Source organism: Micrasema longulum, unplaced genomic scaffold (assembly GCF_059751315.1).
Source record: "Micrasema longulum isolate JH-2025_06_02 unplaced genomic scaffold, ASM5975131v1 h1tg000777l, whole genome shotgun sequence".
NCBI lineage: Eukaryota > Metazoa > Arthropoda > Insecta > Trichoptera > Brachycentridae > Micrasema > Micrasema longulum.
Genome location: NW_028277970.1, coordinates 166,923 through 188,554, shown reverse-complemented (window position 1 = coordinate 188,554; position 21,632 = coordinate 166,923). Strand labels below are relative to the sequence as shown.

At 35.7% G+C, this 21,632-nt stretch overlaps 2 protein-coding genes across 6 annotated transcripts in view; one reads left to right on the top strand and one right to left on the bottom strand.

Moving 5' to 3' along the window:
• The window catches only part of pum (pumilio), a 144,233-nt gene extending 136,236 nt beyond the window's left edge, over positions 1-7,997 (top strand). For 2 of the 5 annotated variants that reach the window (XM_088230518.1, XM_088230516.1), the window contains 6 exons: positions 255-453; positions 1,941-2,035; positions 2,562-2,712; positions 3,476-3,644; positions 3,904-4,294; positions 5,306-7,997. In XM_088230518.1, coding sequence (XP_088086644.1) covers positions 255-453; positions 1,941-2,035; positions 2,562-2,712; positions 3,476-3,644; positions 3,904-4,294; positions 5,306-5,706 — 1,406 coding nt within the window. In that variant the 3' untranslated portion in view covers positions 5,707-7,997. The remainder of the gene's footprint in view (positions 1-254; positions 454-1,940; positions 2,036-2,561; positions 2,713-3,475; positions 3,645-3,903; positions 4,295-5,305) is intronic. The other 3 variants (XM_088230519.1, XM_088230517.1, XM_088230520.1) reach the window with 2 other exon arrangements.
• A 51-nt stretch (positions 7,998-8,048) lies between these two features.
• On the bottom strand, positions 8,049-20,261 carry Fip1 (Factor interacting with poly(A) polymerase 1). The gene is made up of 10 exons (XM_088230521.1): positions 20,117-20,261; positions 19,622-19,852; positions 18,187-18,355; positions 16,424-16,642; positions 14,600-14,688; positions 13,333-13,471; positions 12,087-12,244; positions 10,442-10,548; positions 9,080-9,215; positions 8,049-8,255 (listed from the first exon to the last, which is right to left on the bottom strand). Exons 1-9 carry the CDS (start codon positions 20,237-20,239, stop codon positions 9,089-9,091), a joined length of 1,362 nt encoding a protein of 453 aa, XP_088086647.1. The 5' UTR covers positions 20,240-20,261; the 3' UTR covers positions 8,049-8,255; positions 9,080-9,088.
• Positions 20,262-21,632: the final 1,371 nt, after the last annotated feature.

Here is a 21,632-nt window from a genome sequence, read left to right as displayed (position 1 = left end):
GGGCACCGCTATCCTAGGAAACCCTAGCTTAACAGATTGGTATATAAACAGCAATTAATCATTAACATATAAAGATATTATTTTCTCATAGAGACGAGACATTTTAAATTCATTATGTAGGGTAAGACTACGTTAGGTAAGGTGAGGTGGGTTAGCTTAGGTTAGGCGAAGGTTGCAAAGCGAAGGATTCGGCGCTGTGTATATAATATATATATAGTGTAGTGTATAATGAATGGTGTGACGGTGTGTGGCAGGCGTGACGCTCGGGTCGGGCGGAGCCGCGCGGCGCGACAGCCTGGAGCGCGCGGCCGGCGGCGCCTTCAGCCCCGGCACGCTGGAGTACGCGCGCGGCAAGTGGGCCGCGGGCGCGCCGCTGTCCCCGCCGCTGGGCGCGCAGGCCGGCCTGCAGCGGCTCGTGTCCGCGGCGCCGGGCGCCGAGGGGGCCAAGTACAGGTCAGTGTCACTCTGGGCAGCCGCTGTTACAACCGGCAGTTGGTGATCAATCGAAGCTTTTAAAGTGTCTATGTTGAGACAGATGTTACATTCTTGTTAAATAAGTTATCAAAAGTTGGTGAAAGACTGTCTTTATAAACAGTTTCGGGAACAGTTCGGGGTTGGGCGCTTCCATTGTAACCCATTGCTCTCGATTCAACATCATAATCATTCCCTTTCCGCACCCAATGGTGTATAGGCTACGCTTTTCTTGATGATTTTTGTTACATGAAGGTAATATGATGAAGTACGTCTTACAGTATAAGTCCGAGGACGATGAAATATTCGTCACCATTTCCCTGTCTGCATCTAATGGTGCACAGGACTCTGCATTTGTAAACCAAATGCAATGCAGCATATTTCGATCTGTTGCATTTATGTAAAGGCAAGGTTGTCAGTGTTATGTTCCGGATGCAATTCCAGGAACTATGAAATGTTGCATTGTTAAATCATCTTTAATACCCATATTTCACGTCAACCCTGCCAGGAATCGAACCCAGGACCTTAAGTATGGTAGACTTACATGTCGACCACTACGCAACGAGGTGGATTTATCTCCACTCGATTTCTTAATTCAGGATTTTTACCCGAGAACAGCCATCGAGTCAAAAACACTCGTCCAGGGTTCTAGTTCTATTACACACACAGAACTATTCTTCATCGGCCTAGACACAGAGCAGTAAAATATTGCAGTGTATAAACATCCCTTTAAATAAACATTTAATGTCAACCTAGTGGAGAATCGAACTCGAGACCTCGAATGGTAGGAAAAGCGCTGGCCATTTGACCACGAAGCAGACGATTAACCCGAATATGGAAACATTTTCAGTTAGTTGTAAATAACTGTGTTAGAAAATTGGGAAACAAATTGTCGTAGAGCAGGGTTCAAATCTCACGCCTCTTGATTCAGTGTCCGCGATACTACCATGGAACCACAACTGATCTATATTTTTATATTATTATTGTTATAACTCGTAAAATAAATACTTTTATTCAATTCTGCTAATGTTTTAGGCGCTGGGTTGTAAAATTGCATCAGAGATCCGAAGCATTCCAATCAGTTCTCTCACTGCCTAAAATTATAAATAATTATCTAATTTATATTACTTTCATCGTCTTCACCTTGTAATATTTTTGTATAAGACAGACCAGTTCCTGTAAATTTTGTTATATATAATATGTTTGATTTTGTATGTTTTATCGCCTTCTTTGTAGAGTTTTGTGTGCAATTTGTATAATGAGATAACGCCAAATCTTCCAATGTACATACATTATATCAATTTACATTCATTCGTAAATATCATGTAACTAACCTAATCAATATACCGCATACAACGCTAATGGTGTAAATTGTTTATACGATTCATTTAAGAGTAAAATTTATTCAATTATCAGTGCCCGAACTGGGCGAGTGTTGTTATAGTATAATACATTGATTATCGTTTTAGGGCGGTAAGCAGTCTGACCACAAATGGCATGTTTGGCTCATCTTCATCCCTGCTGAGCAAGCTGAGTGGTGTTGGAGCCATGACTGGAGTCAGAGGTACGAATCCATCAATATTTATTCAATTAAACAAAAAAATATATGCAGATTTTTTTTTTAATATACATGCATTCAAGTAAATGAAGTTAAATTTTATAGAAAAATATTATTTTATCCCCTAAGTAATGTCTTTTAACCTGTAAGTTACTAGATGTCGTACAGGATTTACTATTTCAGAATTTGCCATACTATAAATATGGTAAATTTTGCAAAACATTTCATTTTAAAAACGGATTTCTTGATGCTGAAATACGAGAATATGGAGTTTATAAAAACATCAGCAAAGCAGAAACGACATTTGTGATATTAACCGACTAAAAACAGTGTTTTCAAAGCGTTTTTATTTTAATTTTAATAAAAAGTATGCTTGGAATAATTAGGGAAATAATTATCAATTTAGTTCCAAAATTTGAAGAAATACGTAGGTTTGTTCAGATTGGCAGAATAGTTAACCATTTAGTTGTGGACTTTGAGGACATGGACTCAAAATGTGATTTCTGTTTTATGTTAAATATAATATTTTCAGCCGGTGTGACGCCAATGGTAGTTGGAGGAGAAAAGCCGGCAGGCCGCTCCGGGCTACTGGAGGACTTCAGGAACAACCGATTCCCCAACCTCACTCTGCGGGACCTCACCAACCACATTGTGGAGTTCTCGCAAGACCAGCACGGCTCTAGGTATACTTCCCTTCACTATCATGATATAATTATTGTAGGGTATCGATGTCGGAACAATTAAGCAATATGACCTTAAAATAAAAATAATCAATGTATCATTCTCCCAAGTAAGTTAATAAAAATTACAAATTATTTTTTAAAACTTCCTGCTAAAATTTTGACATATCGACCCTGTTCAGGTCAAAGGCAGTATATATGATACATTAAATATCTTGCTCCACAAATATTTAGAAACTAATTTTAAAACCATTTGTTTGACAATATAAGGGACTGTTTACATGTGGACAATACATGACAACATTGTCTTGTCCCAGCTCCGCGCCCAACCGCGCGTGACAGACTGCGATAAAGAATGAACTAAATAATAAAGGATATTTTTTCTGCATCCACTTATGGCAGAAAAAAATGTGCGGGAACAACACATTCGCGTTAAGCAAATCGCTATTGTCACAAGGTCCTGTCCGTGCATGTTCACGCGAAGACATTGTGCTGGCGGCCGCGCGTGGTGGTGGGGGTAATCATTGTTCTGCGGAGATAGCCTGCCCGTCTTTCTCGGTGGCAATGTCTCGGGACAATTTTTTGTCCTACAAAGTAAATGTTTTATTGAGGAATTACTAAATAGGCTTTTATTAAAGTGAGAATATTCTAGAATAGATTATCTCACTAAAAAGTTAGTGCTGTGTTAGAAGAGAGAATCTGCCTAACTGGACTCTGCATTTGTAGGCCTTGAAAAATATACTTAATTTTACTCTCATTTTTTTAGATTCATTCAACAAAAACTTGAAAGAGCGACTGCAATGGACAAACAACTGGTATTCAATGAGATTCTGGGAGCTGCCTACAATCTTATGACGGATGTATTTGGAAATTATGTGATACAGAAATTCTTCGAGTTTGGGACACCCGAGCAGAAAACAACATTAGCTCAGAAGGTGAGAAATAATTCGTTGTAAATATATCGGATTACAATATTATATTATTTTAAAAGATTCATAACCCTAAAGTTTTTTTATTAAAAATAATAATATTTTATGACTATGGTGACATTTAATGGATTACATTTTTCTCGGGGAGCATTTTAATTTATGATTATATAATTAATTATTTTTCACTTTTATTTATAATTTTCACTTTTTTTTACATCTGATATTTACAATCATATTGAAATGAAATGATATTGTTTTATTCCAGTTGAGGGGCCACGTGCTATCGCTAGCGCTGCAGATGTACGGGTGTCGCGTGATACAGAAGGCGCTGGAGTCCATCCCCGCAGAGCAGCAGCGGGAGGTCGTACAGGAGCTGGACGGACATGTGCTCAAGTGCGTCAAGGACCAGAATGGGAACCACGTGGTGCAGAAGTGCATCGAGTGTGTGGAGCCGCATGCGCTGCAGTTCCTCATCAATGCCTTCCAGGGCCAGGTGTACTCGCTGAGCACGCACCCCTATGGCTGCCGGGTCATCCAGCGCATCCTGGAGCACTGCACTCCCGAGCAGGTGGCTCCCGTCCTGCAAGAGCTGCACTCGCACACGGAACAGCTCATCCAGGACCAGTACGGGAACTATGTCATCCAACATGTCTTGGGCAAGTTTTTTTTTATAAAAAAATTTACAAGGCCTCATAAGGAAGTTCAGTGCTATGGGAAATTAAATTTAAAAAATGTTTTCTTGCAAGTGGTAAAAAGTTAGAGCATTTAATTCTGTGGCGTAGTTTCTCTAAAATGTATGAGATAATTAATAAAAATTAACTACTTTGCAATGTGACTGATTTATGTGACCACATGTATGCAATAGCCAATAAATTATAGCGTTATGTTCATGTTTTTTGACATTTAGCATATGCAAGTTATAATTTCCGGGGTTTAACATTAAAATGTTAAAATTAAAACAAACTAATCTGATCATTGTCAAATGATGTCGTAGCCTGCGTGCGTGCCTGCAAGTCAGCGGTTCATATAATAGACATCAGAAACCCATGTTTTTCTTGCTTCTTGTCAGTTATGTTTCATTATTCAGATGTGTGTTTTGATCACTCATCAACCGGAACTTATGACGTCGCGTGCGGCAAAAGTACAAAACTTTAAAAAATCATGGCGATGCTAATAATGATACATAAATTTATTTTTTCTTTGGCACATTTTGATTGATAGTCTATTGAAAAATTTTTTTTTTTCGAAACGACTGAACTTCCTCGTTACAGTGACACCCAGACTTCACATTATTGTGATCTCCGGTTATGGAACCCAGAATTCCCGTTAGTCACTGTGGTCGTCAGATTGTTTTTTTTTCAACATTTGTAATGCAATGTTTTGCAACTAAAAAATTCATATATAAATTAATTTTAATTTTGTGAGCTGAAAATGTTCCATTGACCGAGAATTCAACAAATGTCAATTTTATGTTCACATTTAGTATTACCTTAGCCTTTCTCCTTTAGGTAGACAGCCGCCATCTCAAGCTTTTTGGTGGAATACCAGAATTTGACATTGCTCAGGACAAAATTAATTTTACTACGTCAACCCTAATTGTTGATTTCGTTCTAACATCGATGATAAAATGAGGCAGTCAGAGTGAATATTTTCGCTTTAAATTACAGAGCACGGAGCGGCGGAAGACAAAGGAATACTGATAACAGGAGTACGCGGGAAGGTGCTGCCTTTGTCGCAGCACAAGTTTGCCAGTAACGTAGTGGAGAAGTGCGTAACCCACGCCACACGTCAGGAGAGAGCGCACCTCATTGACGAGGTGTGCGGCTTCAACGACAACGCACTACACGTGATGATGAAGGACCAGTACGCCAACTACGTGGTGCAGAAGATGATCGACGTATCGGAACCGACGCAGCGGAAGGTGCTCATGCACAAGATCCGCCCACACCTGGTGTCGCTGCGCAAGTACACCTACGGCAAGCACATCATCGCCAAGTTGGAGAAGTTTCTAATGAAGACTCAGGCGGACTTGGGACCCATCGGGCCCCCTCCTAACGGGGTCCTTTAGACCTCGGAAGCATTCCATCGCGAGTCCCCATAGCGGGATTGTTTATCTTTTTATTTCTTTTACCCAAATAATGGTAATCCTTTTATTTTTTAACTCGAAGGCGTTACATGCGGCGAGATGGATTTTATCATTCTACAAGTATTATTTCCATTATTGTGTGAGTAGAAATATTTTTCTTTAATTTTATGTAATCGAATAAGATTAAGTTTTAAGTAATTTTATCCAAACGACTTTTTAGTGTTGGAAATATGGCAGATTATTGATGCTCGCTATTATAAAAGCTAATGAACATAATGAAAAGAATATTTTGCCGTGGATGAAAACAGCCAACGTGAACGTATAGCAAATCTCAGGCGAGTAAATTAGATTGATTAGCAACTTTAGTTTGATGGAACGAGTAGATGTTAGAATTAATTTGTTTTTTTCCTAGTTAAGTATCGATTGTGTAATCTCACAATTACATTTCTCATCAATTTTATTTTTTTACTAAAGACGGAAACAAATTATAACTACGAGTTAGTATTTTTTAAAATATTAAAACAAATGAAATTGTGAAAATTTCGTATTAAGTCAATTTGGAAAATGATTCATTTGTGATTATGTTTGTAAAATAAGTGTATTCTTTGTGTAGTATGGATGGAGTGTTGGCGTGTAACACATTATGAGCGGAACCTCGTTTGTAAGAGCAATGTAATTACATTTTGTATCGGTAGTGTACCTTTAAGTTATCTCCCACAATGTATTGTTGTAAGTAATAATGTGAATATTGCGTGTCGCCGGAATAGGAAATAGCGATCGGAAACAGAGCGAGTTAGGACAGGCGATGCCTACAGAGCCCCACTTCACCTTACAACCGTCAGCCTTCACCAAGTGCCCGTAACAAGTGGCGTAACAGACAAATTTTAGTAGCCAACCTAGACTTAGGCCACCTAGCTTCCTACGCCCGCGCTCCGCTACTCTGACTCTTGAATCGAGTGAATAGTGTCTAATTTCTATTGTGTTAGGTTAATTAATGGTGTTTAAGTGTCATGAATTGTATATTTTAGTGCACCCGGAGGCTGGATGACTCTACACATTACACGCCCCATACAGAAGGGGATGCATTTATCAGATCTGGTTAGGTTAAGTAGAGAGGGTAGCCAAGCAAGTTCAGCCCGCATACAAACTAGAGAGCTCACAGCACCCCGACTGATGTATAGAAAACTAAAGTTTCATTATTTAAAATACCTTATTGAAAATAGTAGCGTGTAAATCCTAACGATTATTAACGAATCTTTTCATTTTTGTAGAAAAATAAAAATCTAAACTAAAATACAGTTTACATATTGGATTATATAAGTATTGAAAGAAAAGAAGTTTTTGTAAAGTGTAATATTGGTGTATTTAGATAGAGGCCCGCACTCTCAGGAGCGGGCATTTCCTTATAAATATTAACTATTTAGGCTGAACCGTGAAATATGACCGTGTATAGTAGCTTTTAGATTTAGCTGGGTTTGGGGACCTATTATTACGAAACTTGACACGAGACCGTGACATACTCGCGCGATCTCACTGCATGTAATAGTAAGCTGTCTCTCTTCCTCCGCACTGGGAACGCTGCTCCTGCTCCTCGCAAGTGGCAACAGCACACTTCAGATGCTTCCGTTCAGTTTGCATTTAAGTTGTCGCTTATTAGTTTGTTGGGAGTGTCACTCTCCTAGTGGATTATCTAATATAATATGTATGTGAGTTTGTAGAACACACACAATGTTAGCGAGTACGAACGTAGTGTCAGCGCCAGTTGCCCGAGTGGTGTACCGCCACATTAGGACTAAACGTTGTGCACATTTCTAATGACTCAACTTTGCTGATTAGCTAAATCACAAATCCCAACTTTTAAATTATGTGCTATAAAATTATTGTATATGGCTGTACAAAAACCCTAAATGTATGAAATACTAAAGTTTAATTTACTAATACGAAAGACTGTTTGGAGTGTGTGGGGTGTCCGTGGAAGTGTATATTGACCGGAGGGATTGTAATGTAATGGTTTATTTGTACAATAGAAGTACGGGCAACTGTTTACACTTGTATAGCAAGCAGTTTGTACAGCGTGACACGAATGTCTACACCTTTAGGTTGTCTTAGCTAACATTTATATAATTATATCAAACTACCTACTTACTATGAACATTATAATAAAGCATTTCTGTAATAATTAAACCATCTTTTATTTCCATCCGTGTAGCTGTTGTATGTTTATACATGTATTTATATGTACGATATTAATAAAGGAAATTCTCTTCAATTTATACAACAATACGTTTTACTTCCAATCCCGCTGACTTTTAATAACACCCACAAAATGTTCAATGGTTTATTCTTGTAAATTTAATTAAATAGAACTTATCACTAGCACACCTTAACGTAAATAGCACTTGAAATACTTTCTAAAAACTTCAGCACTGATTTGATACAGGAGTCCGTTCATCAACATTATTTTACAATCTCTGATGAAACTGTGCAATTCACTTTTATAGGAATTATTTGATTTAATCTCACCACATAACCTGTAAACGAAAAGAGTATAAAAATCAACATACATTTTATAGTTTACCTACTGAGCTTACTAAAAGCACTACTGTGCTTAAGCTAAAAAGAAAAAGGATTATTACATGAATTTTTTAAAATAAGAAGTGAAATTTTATAGATAACACGCTTAAAAGGCTTTAAGACTTTCAGGACAATTTTCTATTTTTATAAATAAAAAATGGGAAACAATTCAAGATGACTTTCATGGTGTAATGGCTGAGAGACTCATCTCAAGCACGAAGGTTCTGGGTTTGATTCCCATATCGCAAATTAGGCAAATGTGATTTTACTCAAGCCCCGAGTTTGTACTGCTGAAGTGCTATACATGGTGCTAAAAAGTAACCTCAAAAATTGAACCCAATATCGGCCCATTGGGCCAAAGGGGCCACTCCGAGAAAGTAACATAATGTGAGGTGAATTTTAGACGATTTTGAAATAATCATCAAATATATGTTCGAGCACACCTAGCTTCTGTAAAATAATTCAATGTTATAAAAAATTATTAAATGCCCAAATTTAATTATCACAATTTGATATAAGATTTTAAAGATCCTCCTAAATATTAAATAAATATTTGTGTTTTAACAATTTGCTTAAATATTTCAATTTTGCGACCATTTTCTTTTAGTCATAAATTAATTGTGTTCGGAAATGGGAAACAGATTGTGATAGAGCGGAGTTTGAACCTCGACTCTCCTGATCCAGAGTCCGCAACACTATCCGTGGGACCACAACTTATCACAACCCAGGGACTGGCATTTTCTCCGAAAGACCTTGAAAGTAAAAATAGGGCAGTCCTTACATGGTGGTCCTATTCGCTGTCTTCTTTGTCCTTGCGGTGAGAGGACTTCTTCTTGGAGCGGTGGCGGGAAGAAGGGGAACGCGAGCGGGACTTGTGGCGACGTGAACGTGACCGGGAGCGCTCGCGACGGTGAGACCTGCCAAACCAAACATTACAGCTTAGCATGCGGACGGCCTGGCCACCAAAAGACATCTCTCGAATTAGCAGCAAATAAATAAATTAAAATAAATATATAAAAATACATAGACTTCCTTACTCCCTTTACAAAACTGTTTTTCCGTCTTCATTGCAATAAATCTCCCTAGAGAGTAAACTCCAACCTCTTCTACAAACAGTTGGGTATAATCAAAATAAAGGTACTTACCAAAATAAAATTGCTTTTAAATTTATTGCAACAGAGAGGGAAAACATTTTTAGGTATTTACAGGGCTTGTAACCTGTAATTGGCTGGTTTAAGTGGCCACTTTACGCACTGTGTGATATTCAAGTAAAAAAATAAAAAATAATAATTGAAAATGGCTCAAAGGTATTTTTAATTTAATGAAATATTTAAGTATAAAATTTATATTTGAAGCACTAACTTTGTGGTTATTTATAATAATAAAAAAAAACAACATTAGTTTTAACCACTTTTTTTTCTACCGATCAAGTTACACAAGCTTCTTTATCAAGGTATAATTTTCTAGTTTTAAAGATAGAATCCCCCTCACTCCACACCCCCCATCTTTACAAGAACATGACATAAATACTTGACTTATTAGCTCCATATGTTTAGATTTCATATTTAGTACTGTTAAAATAAAAAAGGATACGATTCATTAACAAATTATACAATATTTTGAGTTTGTCCAAATTTTTGGAGACAAGAACTGGATTCAACTACCCAGTGTGTAGGTGAAATAATTCAATTAGATGAATCTCACCTGCATAAATAAAGGTTTAAGCTCTTTAACTTCTAAGTTCTTCTTCTTTAACTTTTAAGATGAAAGAATTGACAGAATATAGATGTTTACATATGGGCAGAATGGTGAATGTTACAGTGTGTAAAGTGGCCACTTAAACCAGCCAATGACAGGTCATAAGCCCTGTATATGCCTAGATTTCTATATTACCTTCGCTAAAATGTTCTTCATCTCTGTTGTAATATGTTAATAAATTATACCTTGAAAGTGGTTAAAAACAAAGTTGTTTTATTATTATTTATTAATTATAAATAAAAGAAATATATATATTATTATATAGAAAAACAAATATAAGTACACAATATTACTGTTAAATATAGTTTTTATATAAATTCAATACATATATGTATTTACGTTAACCTTTACTATTACAAAAAATAAAAAACTATTTTAGACTTACTTTTCCCGATGTCTGTCAGGTTTGATAGATCTCGACCTATCCCTCTCTCTATCTCTGTCCCGGTCACGCGTGTCCACAGATTCCCTATCTTCTTTCTCTCTCATTTCCTATAAAATAAATTATGGTATTAGCCGAGTTTTATACATTGTTTGTTATTTAAAACATCAACTTAACATATTTATTTATTGCTTCGGCTTGCTTGTTTTGACTTAAGAAACGAGAGTAGTTTAACACTACAGCTGGCATCTGGCTGACTGTTTGTTTTGGAGCATATTCTTGTCGTTCTTTTAAATATTTATTTAAGGCAAGTCTTTAAATTTAAAATGTATTTTTAAAAAAAAATGTTTTGATTGATAACACATTATATGAGTCCATTGCAGGTGAAGTGAATAAACTAATATTGCAGTGAACTTATAGCTTATACATATCGTCAGTGATACTGCAAAACTGCGTAACTATCAATTGTTTTTCTTGGCAGAGGAATCTAAAAGCGTTTTGTTAATATATAACTTTCGATTTTAATCAAACAAGAAAACCGCTAGAGTATCAGAAAAACTATCATTATTTAGAGTGAAAATAGATATAATTTAAAAGTAACGACTCCCTAAAATGAATTTAGTGATCAACTTAATTTATTTATGAACAGGTGCCGTGGCGCAGTTGGTTAGACGGCTAACTGTGAAACTGGCGTCGCGGGTTCGATTCCCGCCAGTTGCAAGAAAAAAATTCAAGAAAGATTTTTTTCTCAATTAGTCTGGGTGTTGTGGTGTATTTTTCATAACCTCCTTCCATATCCCCTCTTTCCCCACCTGCTGACAAGCCTCTAAATGGAGGCTTAGCGGGATTTAAAAAAATATCAATACAGTTTAAGGCGGCAGTTTCCAACATTCCAAGGCGCACACTATTGCCAGGGGAGATGCCAAAAAAATATTTTCATCATGAAAATGTATCTACAAATAAATAAAATTTGTAACGTAACAGAAAAATAGGTGCAAAGGTTTTCACGGTCACTGTAATCAATATGTTTCTTTTTTGGGTGATACCCATTTTGTTCCGACGTTTCGGCTACCATTGCAGGAGCCATCTTCTCAGTTTACCCTGAAGATCACCCATCACCCAAAAAAGAAACATATTTGTAACAGAAAAAATTCAGCGAATTAATGTTTATTTTTGTAACATTTTTATACACACATTTAATTCCTATTATTTTTTATTTTGATTATTTAGTGTCCATATTATTGTAAGTAGGTATTTAAAAAATAAAAGGGTGAGGCGTGGATTTTTTGTTTCAGGGAGGATTTGTAGCATGAAAGAGCTGATTTAAGGTCAAACCGCACTAGAGCGGCACTGAGCAGTACTACGTGGCTGGTCACGCCGACACGAAATATTCTTGTCAGAGTTAGGGATGAAAGAAACTGCACTAAAGCTCCGCTACACTGGGCGGCACTCCCTACAAAATTTTGCTGCTGTAAATAAAACAATACTGTAGTGCGAGTCGACCTTCAGTAAAAAAATGAATAATTCCTGTACATTATCCAGGATTACCAATTATATTTTGTATACAGAGGATTCAGGTATAAAAGGGTCACAGATATACGTCGTAATATATTATAGATGTTATTATAATTGGACACAATTTCCTCACTTCTCTTTGTTCGCGCCGCTCCATGTAGTGCTGTGGGGGGGGAGGGCGGCCCATCATGAGGGGCGGAGGGCCCATCCCGGGCGGGGGCCCCAGTCCCATGGGGCCTGGGCCCGGAGTCAGCTCCTTAATGTCTCCGGGAGCCCAACCCGCCTCTGGTCCTAGTAACACATGTTATGGATGGAAACGTTTATTTTGTAGAACTCCATATTATAATTTTTATATTAAAACAAAACACCTATTTGAGTCTACGTATTTTGCTTTTTAAAACAAAAGCAAAAATCAAAAAATACATTTGTTTTAAAATGCCCTAACGAGGCAAAACAATGCAATGAAAAATGAGACGAAAATGCTCACATTCCTTTACTTGACATTCTGTTTTGAAGGCTTGTAATCATGAAAAAGCAAACACAATATCTTGTAGAAAATTTTCTTTTAAAATCTTATTCATCATTCCATGTCCGCTCCCTAGTTAGAGCATATGATACCCACAAAGAGCCTCCATGCATCTCTATTGGCTGCCAACTCCTTCATCTCCTCCCGAATCAGGTTCTCGTCCCGAAGTTCAGACATAAACTGCCGATGAACAGTCAGCAGTGGACGTTTAGGACGTGGAGAACCTTATAAAGTAGGCAAGCGTGATTAAGGCTCTCAGGAGGCATCCGCAGTATATGACCTAGCCAACCGTATTGCCTCTGGTTGACGACAGTTGTCACCGGAGTTTGCTACGTCCGTTCTCTTGTTACTTCATTCCTCATAAAGTCAAACCATCGCACATCCGAGATTCTTCTGAGACACCTATTCTCAAAACTCAGAATTTTACTGTTTTGGGAAACTGGGTTTTTAATGTACTAAAAAATTTAAAATTCAATGTGACTACAAAAATTATACGTAAATTGCGTAAACTGCTGGGGTTTCACTGTCTTTGTGTGGACACACACAGACTGGGTGTGGGCGTGGGTGATGAGTTGCTTGTTTTAATGATTAAAAGATAAATATATGTTCTTAAAATTAATATTTAAAAAATCTTTGATTATTGAGTACTTGAAAATAACATTTTTATATGTATAAATTGTATGTATTTATTTGATATGTAATATATATTTTCTTTACTAACTTTGTATACTATGTGGAAATCTGTTATTAGTTCTGAGTTTATACACTATATCTGTTTGTTTACTAAAAATATGTATGTAGAACTGTTGATTTCCCTAATAAAATAAAATAAAATAAATAAAACAGGACTTACCCCAGTCTTCTTGCGGGAAGGGGGGCATGTAGTAGGGATCGGGGGGCCCGTGGAAGAAGTCCGAGACCCCGGGAGGGGGGAGGCTCATGTCTGGGAAGGCCTTTGTCCGGGAATACTCCCTCCTGTCAGCCGTCATCACCTGCTCATACAAAATACACGTTTTAACTTGTGTTTTGGAGGCAGTCTTATTATATTATACTGGTCGATTAACTAGAGCTGCTGCGTTCGCAAAACTTACACCAACGCATTTAAAATCTTCAGGCTGTTGATTTTAAAAAGGTTTCATTTTATTTTTTATATATTTGAAGAACTAACTTTGTGGTTATTCATTATAATAAAATAACTTTGGCGTGATGTTAGGATTTACGACACTGGCCTTTTAAGACCGAAGCCACGGATGTAATAGCCTATATCGCACCTCCCCCCCCATCAAGGGTGTCATAAATAAAATATAAGCAAAAATTTGAAAATTTAACTGTACAGCGAGGTTTCTTGGAAATGTATGAAAAACTTCATGAAAACTTTGAATTTTGTCACTATTTCTTCCGAATCAACCAATGATAGTGTTGTGATAGATTTCCGCGGAACTCACCAAAGAGAACTTGTGACGTCACAGGCGGAGTAATTTCAAAATCACAAAGCATTAAAAACCCAAAGTGCACCATCCTTTTAATTTTGGATGATGATATATTTATTCACCAAGGTATTTTGTTTTACAGGTTAGTTACGCCTGACATTGAACAGATTTAATGAGGGACTTCAGCGCTACGGGAAAATTGGATGGATAAAAATTGGCAGATTAAATTGTACAGCAAAGTTTCCTGAAAATGTACGAAAAAAAATAATTAAAAAAATTTTGAAAAAACTAACTACTTTGAACAATGTCAGTGGTTCATATGAATCAACCAATGCTGCGAGAGTTATGGAAGATCTCCGGTTTGGTTGCCGTGAATGGACCAATGAGCAGAACTGATCGAGAATAAGTGGAAGAGAACCTCTGACGTCAGATGTTGAGTTATTTCAGAAGTACAAAACTTTAAAAAAATCATAGCGCTGATAATATGATAAACAAAAATTGATAACTTTTTTTGGCTTAGTTTAATAGTCTATTAAAAAAAAATTATAATAATAAAAAACCACTGAATTTTCTCATTACATCTTGTTATGCTGCATTTAATCACCAGTAATAAATAACTAGATGAGAAATTTACCAGTGGTTTGCTAAAAGTTTTGGATATTAGCGTACAGAAACTGAAATACTTTTTACCTGTATAACATTTTCTCTAACTGGAATCTGCATGGGGGAGACGGGTGGAGGAGGCTCGCTACCCATTTCATCTGATGTTCGGCCTATTCCTGAAAACAAATAAAAAACTTAAAAAAATAACTAAACGCATGCGTGTCTAGATCGCCCCTTATCTAACAGCCCGATACTTTACGGATCTGGGCTTGGAGGGGGATCTTCATCAAAATGTAAGCTCTCGCCTACCACACAGTGGCCAGGCTCTTTACAGACCCGGGCGGAGGGCGAGAACTACTCACAAGGTCCCGTCACAATAGATCTTCACAGGGCGCAGTGACGCCGGGAGCTCGCATGGCACTGACCCCCACCAGTAAGAATAAGAATGCGTGTCTAGAACACATTTAGTTCAAATTAGAGTAGCATGTCAATCGGGTTCCCCAGAATGGGTATTTGTGGTGTCTATTATGAGAATACGCAAATGTAAAATTATCAGTTTAAAAAAAATAGGTACCGTAAAACGGGGTTAAATTGCATCACTTTTTAATAACTTTTCAGCTTTAATGATTTTTTTCATCGAGGAGATGAGTAGTGTTTTTGACAATAAATGTCATGGTTATATAATATATTTCCTTTACTTTTTTGTGGTTATAAGTATATTTTGTAGTTTCATATACAAGCTATAATTTTTTGAAAAATGATGCAAAGTAAGCTCTAGGGCGGGGTGACATTGCATCACTTTTTTTTCCTTCAGTATCTTAATAGATTCCACATGGACATGGAAATATTAATATTAATACTTTTTGGTAAATTTAGTAAGAAATACTGGTATTATCAAATACATGACAAAATTCAACATACGAAACCACTTTACTCACCTTAGAATGATACACACTGTTGAAGATGTGATAAGAATTACCTATAGAAATTATTCATAAAAACTGCACAACCAACCCAAACCGCTAATCGCTCAGTACTAAAGTACCATATTGAATGGAAAATAACCTTAGGTAAGAGTGAAAAGTGACATCCATTGAATATTTGGAGAAACAATGAGTTATTGTTAGTAGCAATGACAACAGGTGTCTTTAAAAACTTTTTTTTTTTGATGCAATGTTACCCTTGATGGTGCAATTTAACCCCGTTTTACGGTATTTAGGTGTACATAGATAAAAAAAGGATTAGCGAGAAACAGTTTAATTAATGAATTAAAGTTAAATATTATTGTACCTATTAATGTCAATTATTTTACCTGTAAATTGATGTCAATAATTGTTACACTTGTCTTTTCTTAAATAAACATTTGCATTCTTATGATTTACCAAACAATTCAACTTTGTGGTCCATTTTTAACAAGTAGTAAATAACTCACTATTAGTAAATGGGAATAAAGTTGCGGTAAAGCGAGGTGCAAACCTCGGACCTTAAATCAGTGGGTCCGTGACACTAGCGACGGGACCGCAGCCTGATTTTTTTACTTCATTCTTTATGTTTGTAATTATACTGAATAATTATTTTTTCGTGTCAATTATTTTACTATTTACCTCATTTGTATGTCCTAACTTAACAAGGATTTTATTTCTAGCAAGTCAGGAACTTGGTCAATTAAGTTTTCTGCTCTTTTCTTTCATAAAAATTAACAAACATAACAATTTAATGGATACTGATGTTCAAAAATAGCCAGAATGGTAAATGTTGTACAGTGTAAAGAATGATAACTGAAACCAGCCAACGACAGGTCATAAGTAAATCTCTAGACTTTCATATTCGCCTTTCAAAAATGTTACAATTAGCTACATAAGTTTTCCTACAGTTTTCTAATCTGTGTAATAAGATACGCCCGTATTTTACCTTGGGGCGGCCCAGTCTTCCTTATAGTGGGTATGGCCGCCGCGGTGTACTTGCTGTTGTCGTTCAGTATGGGGGTGAGGTGCCTCAGCTGAGTGGCGAGACCACCAGCCGGGCCCCCGAGGGGTACGAGCCCAACCTTGGACTCCTGTACGCGCATTCTCTTTTGGCGCTCGCAATACGCCCGCCACGTGTCTTCATTGAAGCCATAGTTAAAATAATCTGTTAAAAAAAACCATTTAACATTACTTTCAATTCCACAATTAATATAAACACACAACACATGAAGTCAATGTTGAAAATCTCAAGTCTACTAAAACATAGAAATAAAATTGACTCTGACTGGATTGACTGGTTTGATTGATGTATCATCTTTACTGGAACAAGTAGCATTCAATGTTCCGATTCGCCGGTTGCAAAAAAATGATGTGCTGTTCCTCAATCGGCACATCACAAACTATTGCACGCATGCACCAATGTCATATTGTAAACTAGAGACAGGATATGGACTATTTGGTGTAAGTCTTTCTAGATTTAAATTAGACCAGATCATTTCCTGGGGTCATTATTTTTTTATTTTGTCTAAGCTTCAATTTAATTTAGTTGTATTTCATTTTAATAGTTCCTGTATGGGTATATGAAAAAAATAGTATTTTATTGCAACTAAAAAGACTAAATAAGTCCATAAATCATTTGTTCACATAGTAAAATATTTAATTTAGTTAGTTTGTTGTTTTTTTTAACTAAAAAATAAGTTGAGTTTGTACAAATTTTAGTAGACAATAATTGGATTCAACCCCCTTGAGTCATGAATATATCATAAGAGAGATGAAAAACATTTTATAGAAGGGAATATAGAAGTCCAGGCATTAAAAGGGCTTATGACCTGTCATTGACTGGTTAAACTGGCAACTTTACACACTGTGTAGCATTTATCATTCTGCCTGTAATGTGCTAATATTAATAATTCCCAAGGGGGTTGAATCCAGTTCTTGTCTACAAAAATTTGGACAAACTCAAAATATTATCGACAAAACCAGCTGATCCAGGAAGTGTAAATACTGAAAAATATTCAGTCAGAATCTCACCCGCATCACTAAAGGTTTCAGCTCTTTAGCTTCACAAAGTTCAACAAATGTAAGTATTAAAGGAATATAGTCGTTCAAACATATGTAGGCAAAATGGTGAATATTGCAGTGTGTAAAGTGGCCACTTAAACCATACAATGACAGGTCGTAAGTCCTGTAAGTGCCTAGACTTCTTTATTATATTAATTTGAACTGGGTTGTGGTCCCGTAGTAGTATTGAGGACTCACGGACCAAACTTCCGTCTAAAATCTAGATTTAAATCCCACTCTACCACAACTCGATTTCCATTTTTCCAGCACAAGTTATTTACGACTTTTAGAAAATGATCTGAAAATTTAAATATTTAAGTAAATAATAAGAACTTAAGTTTTTCTTATTTTCTTTAAAAAAATAATATAAAATGTGTTTTAGTACGGGGGGACGTGGAACGGTTTTAAAGGTGGTTCTACACTGCAAAATGTCATTATTCCTGGCCTGGCACCTGAAGCGTAAGACTGATCACCTTCCATGCGATAAAATTGATCCAGATACACTGCAATCGGAGTATCAGAGCATCACTGTAAATGCCTAGGCTTCCATATTCGTTCTCAAAGAACTTCACGACTTAAATGACATTTTTTTAAGCGTCTATTGAGATATTATGGCTATTTTTTTTTTATTTGGTGAAATTTTGTTACCTGTAAGATCGGCACCGGGTTTCCTCCAAGGTTTATCCTCGAGCACATCAATATTAAACTCCTGGGCTGGTACTCCATTGATAGTTCCCACAGAATCAAATTCCTCTGCGCTAAATTTGCCTGTCTGCTTTTGTTTGTCTAAATTAGGTTGTACTATAAGACCACCACGCTGGAAAAAAATGCATAATTATGATTAATCATCAGTTTATAAATAAACTGTGCGACTTTTCGGCTACAATTTGCGATTATAATAATACGTAACTAAATGTAATAAATTGTAAAATATTATGTACAAACAAAAAATAAAAAAAACTAAAAAATATTTATATATATGTATATATTAAAAGCACTACAGTCATTCCAGGTAACATTGGACCACTTCAAAAAGTTTTTTTATAAGATTTTTAACATTTAACATACTTACTCTTGGGATTGAGCGGTGGTACCACACAAATAAAATAAAATAGTTTGATAAAGCTTTTTTTATTCTTTTAGAAAGTAATCATTCATATGTAAGTAAGTATTTTGTCCAATGTTATAATAAATTCCAATGTTACTCGGAATGACTGTAACTTTGTGGTTATTTTGAAAACAACTTTGTTTACAACCACTATTTTTTTTTTCCTACACCGACCGGTTTCAAAGCAAACAAGCTTCTTCGACAAGGTGCATGGCTGAGCGTTGGGGCATGAGTTAAGTTTCATCATTTTTGAGGGCTCAGGACATGTTTGTGTATTAATATTTATTTATTTATACATCAACGGTTCAAAGAACCTTTTACAATAGAAAGTTTTACAGAAATAATCACAGCAGTGAACAATTCATTATGCAATATTTAATTAAAACTAAACAACTTAGTAAAAGTAAAATATTAATAAAAAAAAAAGTTTAAAAAAAACATAACTTATCTAAGATGACAAATAAAGAATAACAATTAACATGAGAAAATATTTTGTTCTAAATATAAATATAACAAAGTAAAGTTGAGAATAATTTAACATAAACTTAAAGAGGCTAGTATTTAGCTAGGTAATAATGAAAATGAAAAATAATGCGACAATAATACTTTATAATGAATAAGTTTTTTAGAGCAATATGAAAACTTAAATAATCTTAATAACACCTTTATTTTATCAGTTAGTTGGAAGACGTTTGAATTTGGCAATAAATCCACAAATGTATAATTTATAAATAAAGAAAAAAATAAAAATACGTATCCAAGAAAACAAAGTTAAATTTAATAATATAATTTTCAATAAATTCATTCCTTTTCAAAAAAATAACGAGTGAGATTACATTTTAATGCATTAACAGAGTTTGTATTGAAAATATCAAATATTTGTTCGAACTTATTTCCATACCTATGTATCCTGGATATATGTCAATGATTTTGTTCAATTTTTCAAAAAATAGTTTCATTAGCGGGTAAATTTACCTTGATATTTAAGTTACTATATGCCTGTGGTGTCGATACGATGTCTCCTACAATAACTTTCACATCATCCTCACTGTCATCAGAGTCTGAATCTCCATTTTCTTGACCATCCTCATTTTGATCTTCTTCAGGTTGGTCGCCTTCTTCGAAATGCTCATCATTTAGATGCGTTTCATCTATTTTTTCTTCTTCTGGAGCTGGTTCATCAACTTGTTTATCTTGAGCTTCCTCCTAAAATAACAACAATAAAAATAATTTATTTAAAAACGAAATGTATGAGTAATATTGAAAAGAAATCATTCATAACAGGCCGGGAAAACGAAACAACAATAATAACAAAAACATTAGAAAGGTTTCAATTAAATTTAGTTCAAACGTTCAAAATACAGAAACTAAACTATATTGCACAAAAAAAAACAGTTGGCGAGAGTGAGGTTATGTGCCGCGTTTGTAATCAAAATTTGAGGAGTTTTAAGTTTATTTTATCTTTCTTACGGTTTCAGCGGGAGTTGCGTCGCCATTTGCTAAATTTTCAGATCCATTTGCTGGAGCGTCTGGGTTAGAATCGCCATATAACCAGTTGTCATCATTTTCATCAACTACTGGAACGTCCGCCATTTTCGTTGATATAATTCGTCATAGAAAAAAAAAAGCGAAATCGGAAATGTCACAAAACTATGATTTAGCAATGTTACCATAAAACTTAATTTTATTAATTCATTGTTTTATTATTCTTCCCTTTATTATGTCTAACTAGAGAATAGGGGAGATTGACCTGACCCCTAGAGATGGTTGTAAAAAAATTGTGTCATTTACATTATTAGTTTTTTTTCAAAAACCGTATTTTTTTAAAAATATACAAATAGCGAAATAATTAAGAAATATGTCTAAATGTTAGGAAACAACAATGACTCATAACTGTAAGCAAATGAAAGATATGAACATAAAATTGAAAATTGTTAACTTTATCCCTGGTCTCCCAACGATTTCTATTCTAAAAATTATTTCTGTGAATGAAAGATTGTTAGTGAGAAAAATAATAAACGCATCCAACGCTGACATATTTGCACATAGCACTCTAAGTGAGATTAAAGATCCTTATTTATTAAAAGTAATGGTTATGCAATATATATTTTCAGACCCCTCAAATTCTGCTATCAGTCGAATCCTTTACCTGTTACTGTCTCAACTGCCTTAACACTTGAGAATCAGTAGTGCCAGTCAGTTCAGATTTGAGCTCCAATCACATAAAAAAAAACAGTGCCATTAAAATTGACCATTATAATTCATAATAAATGTCACTTTATATCTGCTTCTTACTTGGAGCATTCGGTGTTCACAGAGCCTCTTGGCCTCCGTGTTAGTTTTTGACTTTTGTATATCCTCCCAGGTCCGTGTCCAATAATTCTTACATGAACTTCTGGCAAATTTTGAACATTGAACGTTTATATTTTTTCACCTTCAAGAAGGCCAACATTAATTAGGCAACATTGTTTTAAAACATTTAAGTTTGTAAGTGAAAATTCTTGATGGAAGTTCATAGTAATTTATCATATAAATAAAACACGAGTGATACTTTAATCCACAAATTTAGAATATCCAGTGACCGGTTTCATCGCTTTCGCGACATCTTCGAGACTGGAATACTTTATGGAAGGATACGAAAGTACTGAAAGTGTCCCTGAGCAACAGCTTGGTTGTGCAGAGGAAGATACGAGTGATAATAGGTCATGTGAGATAAGCATGGTAGAAATAAAGAGTGCGCTGAAAAGTATGAAAAACGAAAAATCCGTTGGGTATGATAAGGTCGCTGTGGAATATTTGAAGAGTGGTGGCCAGATCGTGGGTACATGGCTGTACAGACTTTTCAATCTCTGCCCAAAGGAAGGACATACGCCTTTGGATTGGAGGAGGGCAGTTGTCATGCCTTTATATGAGGGAAAGGGATCTCGCGCGGAATGTGGAAACTATAGGGCCATCAGTCTTCTGAGTTCTGTCGGTAAACTGTATG

What these genes read in the sequence shown, in the direction of transcription:
- Fip1 (XM_088230521.1), bottom strand. Translation starts at nt 20,239, where the DNA reads ATGGCGGACGTTCCAGTAGTTGATGAAAATGATGACAACTGGTTATAT. An exon ending in ACCCGGTGCCGATCTTACAG is followed by an intron (nt 16,643 to 18,186) that starts GTAACAAAATTT and finishes TTTTTTTAACAG; the next exon opens with ATTATTTTAACTATGGCTTC. An exon ending in AGCGGCGCGAACAAAGAGAA is followed by an intron (nt 10,549 to 12,086) that starts GTGAGGAAATTG and finishes TTTATTTTATAG; the next exon opens with GAAATGAGAGAGAAAGAAGA.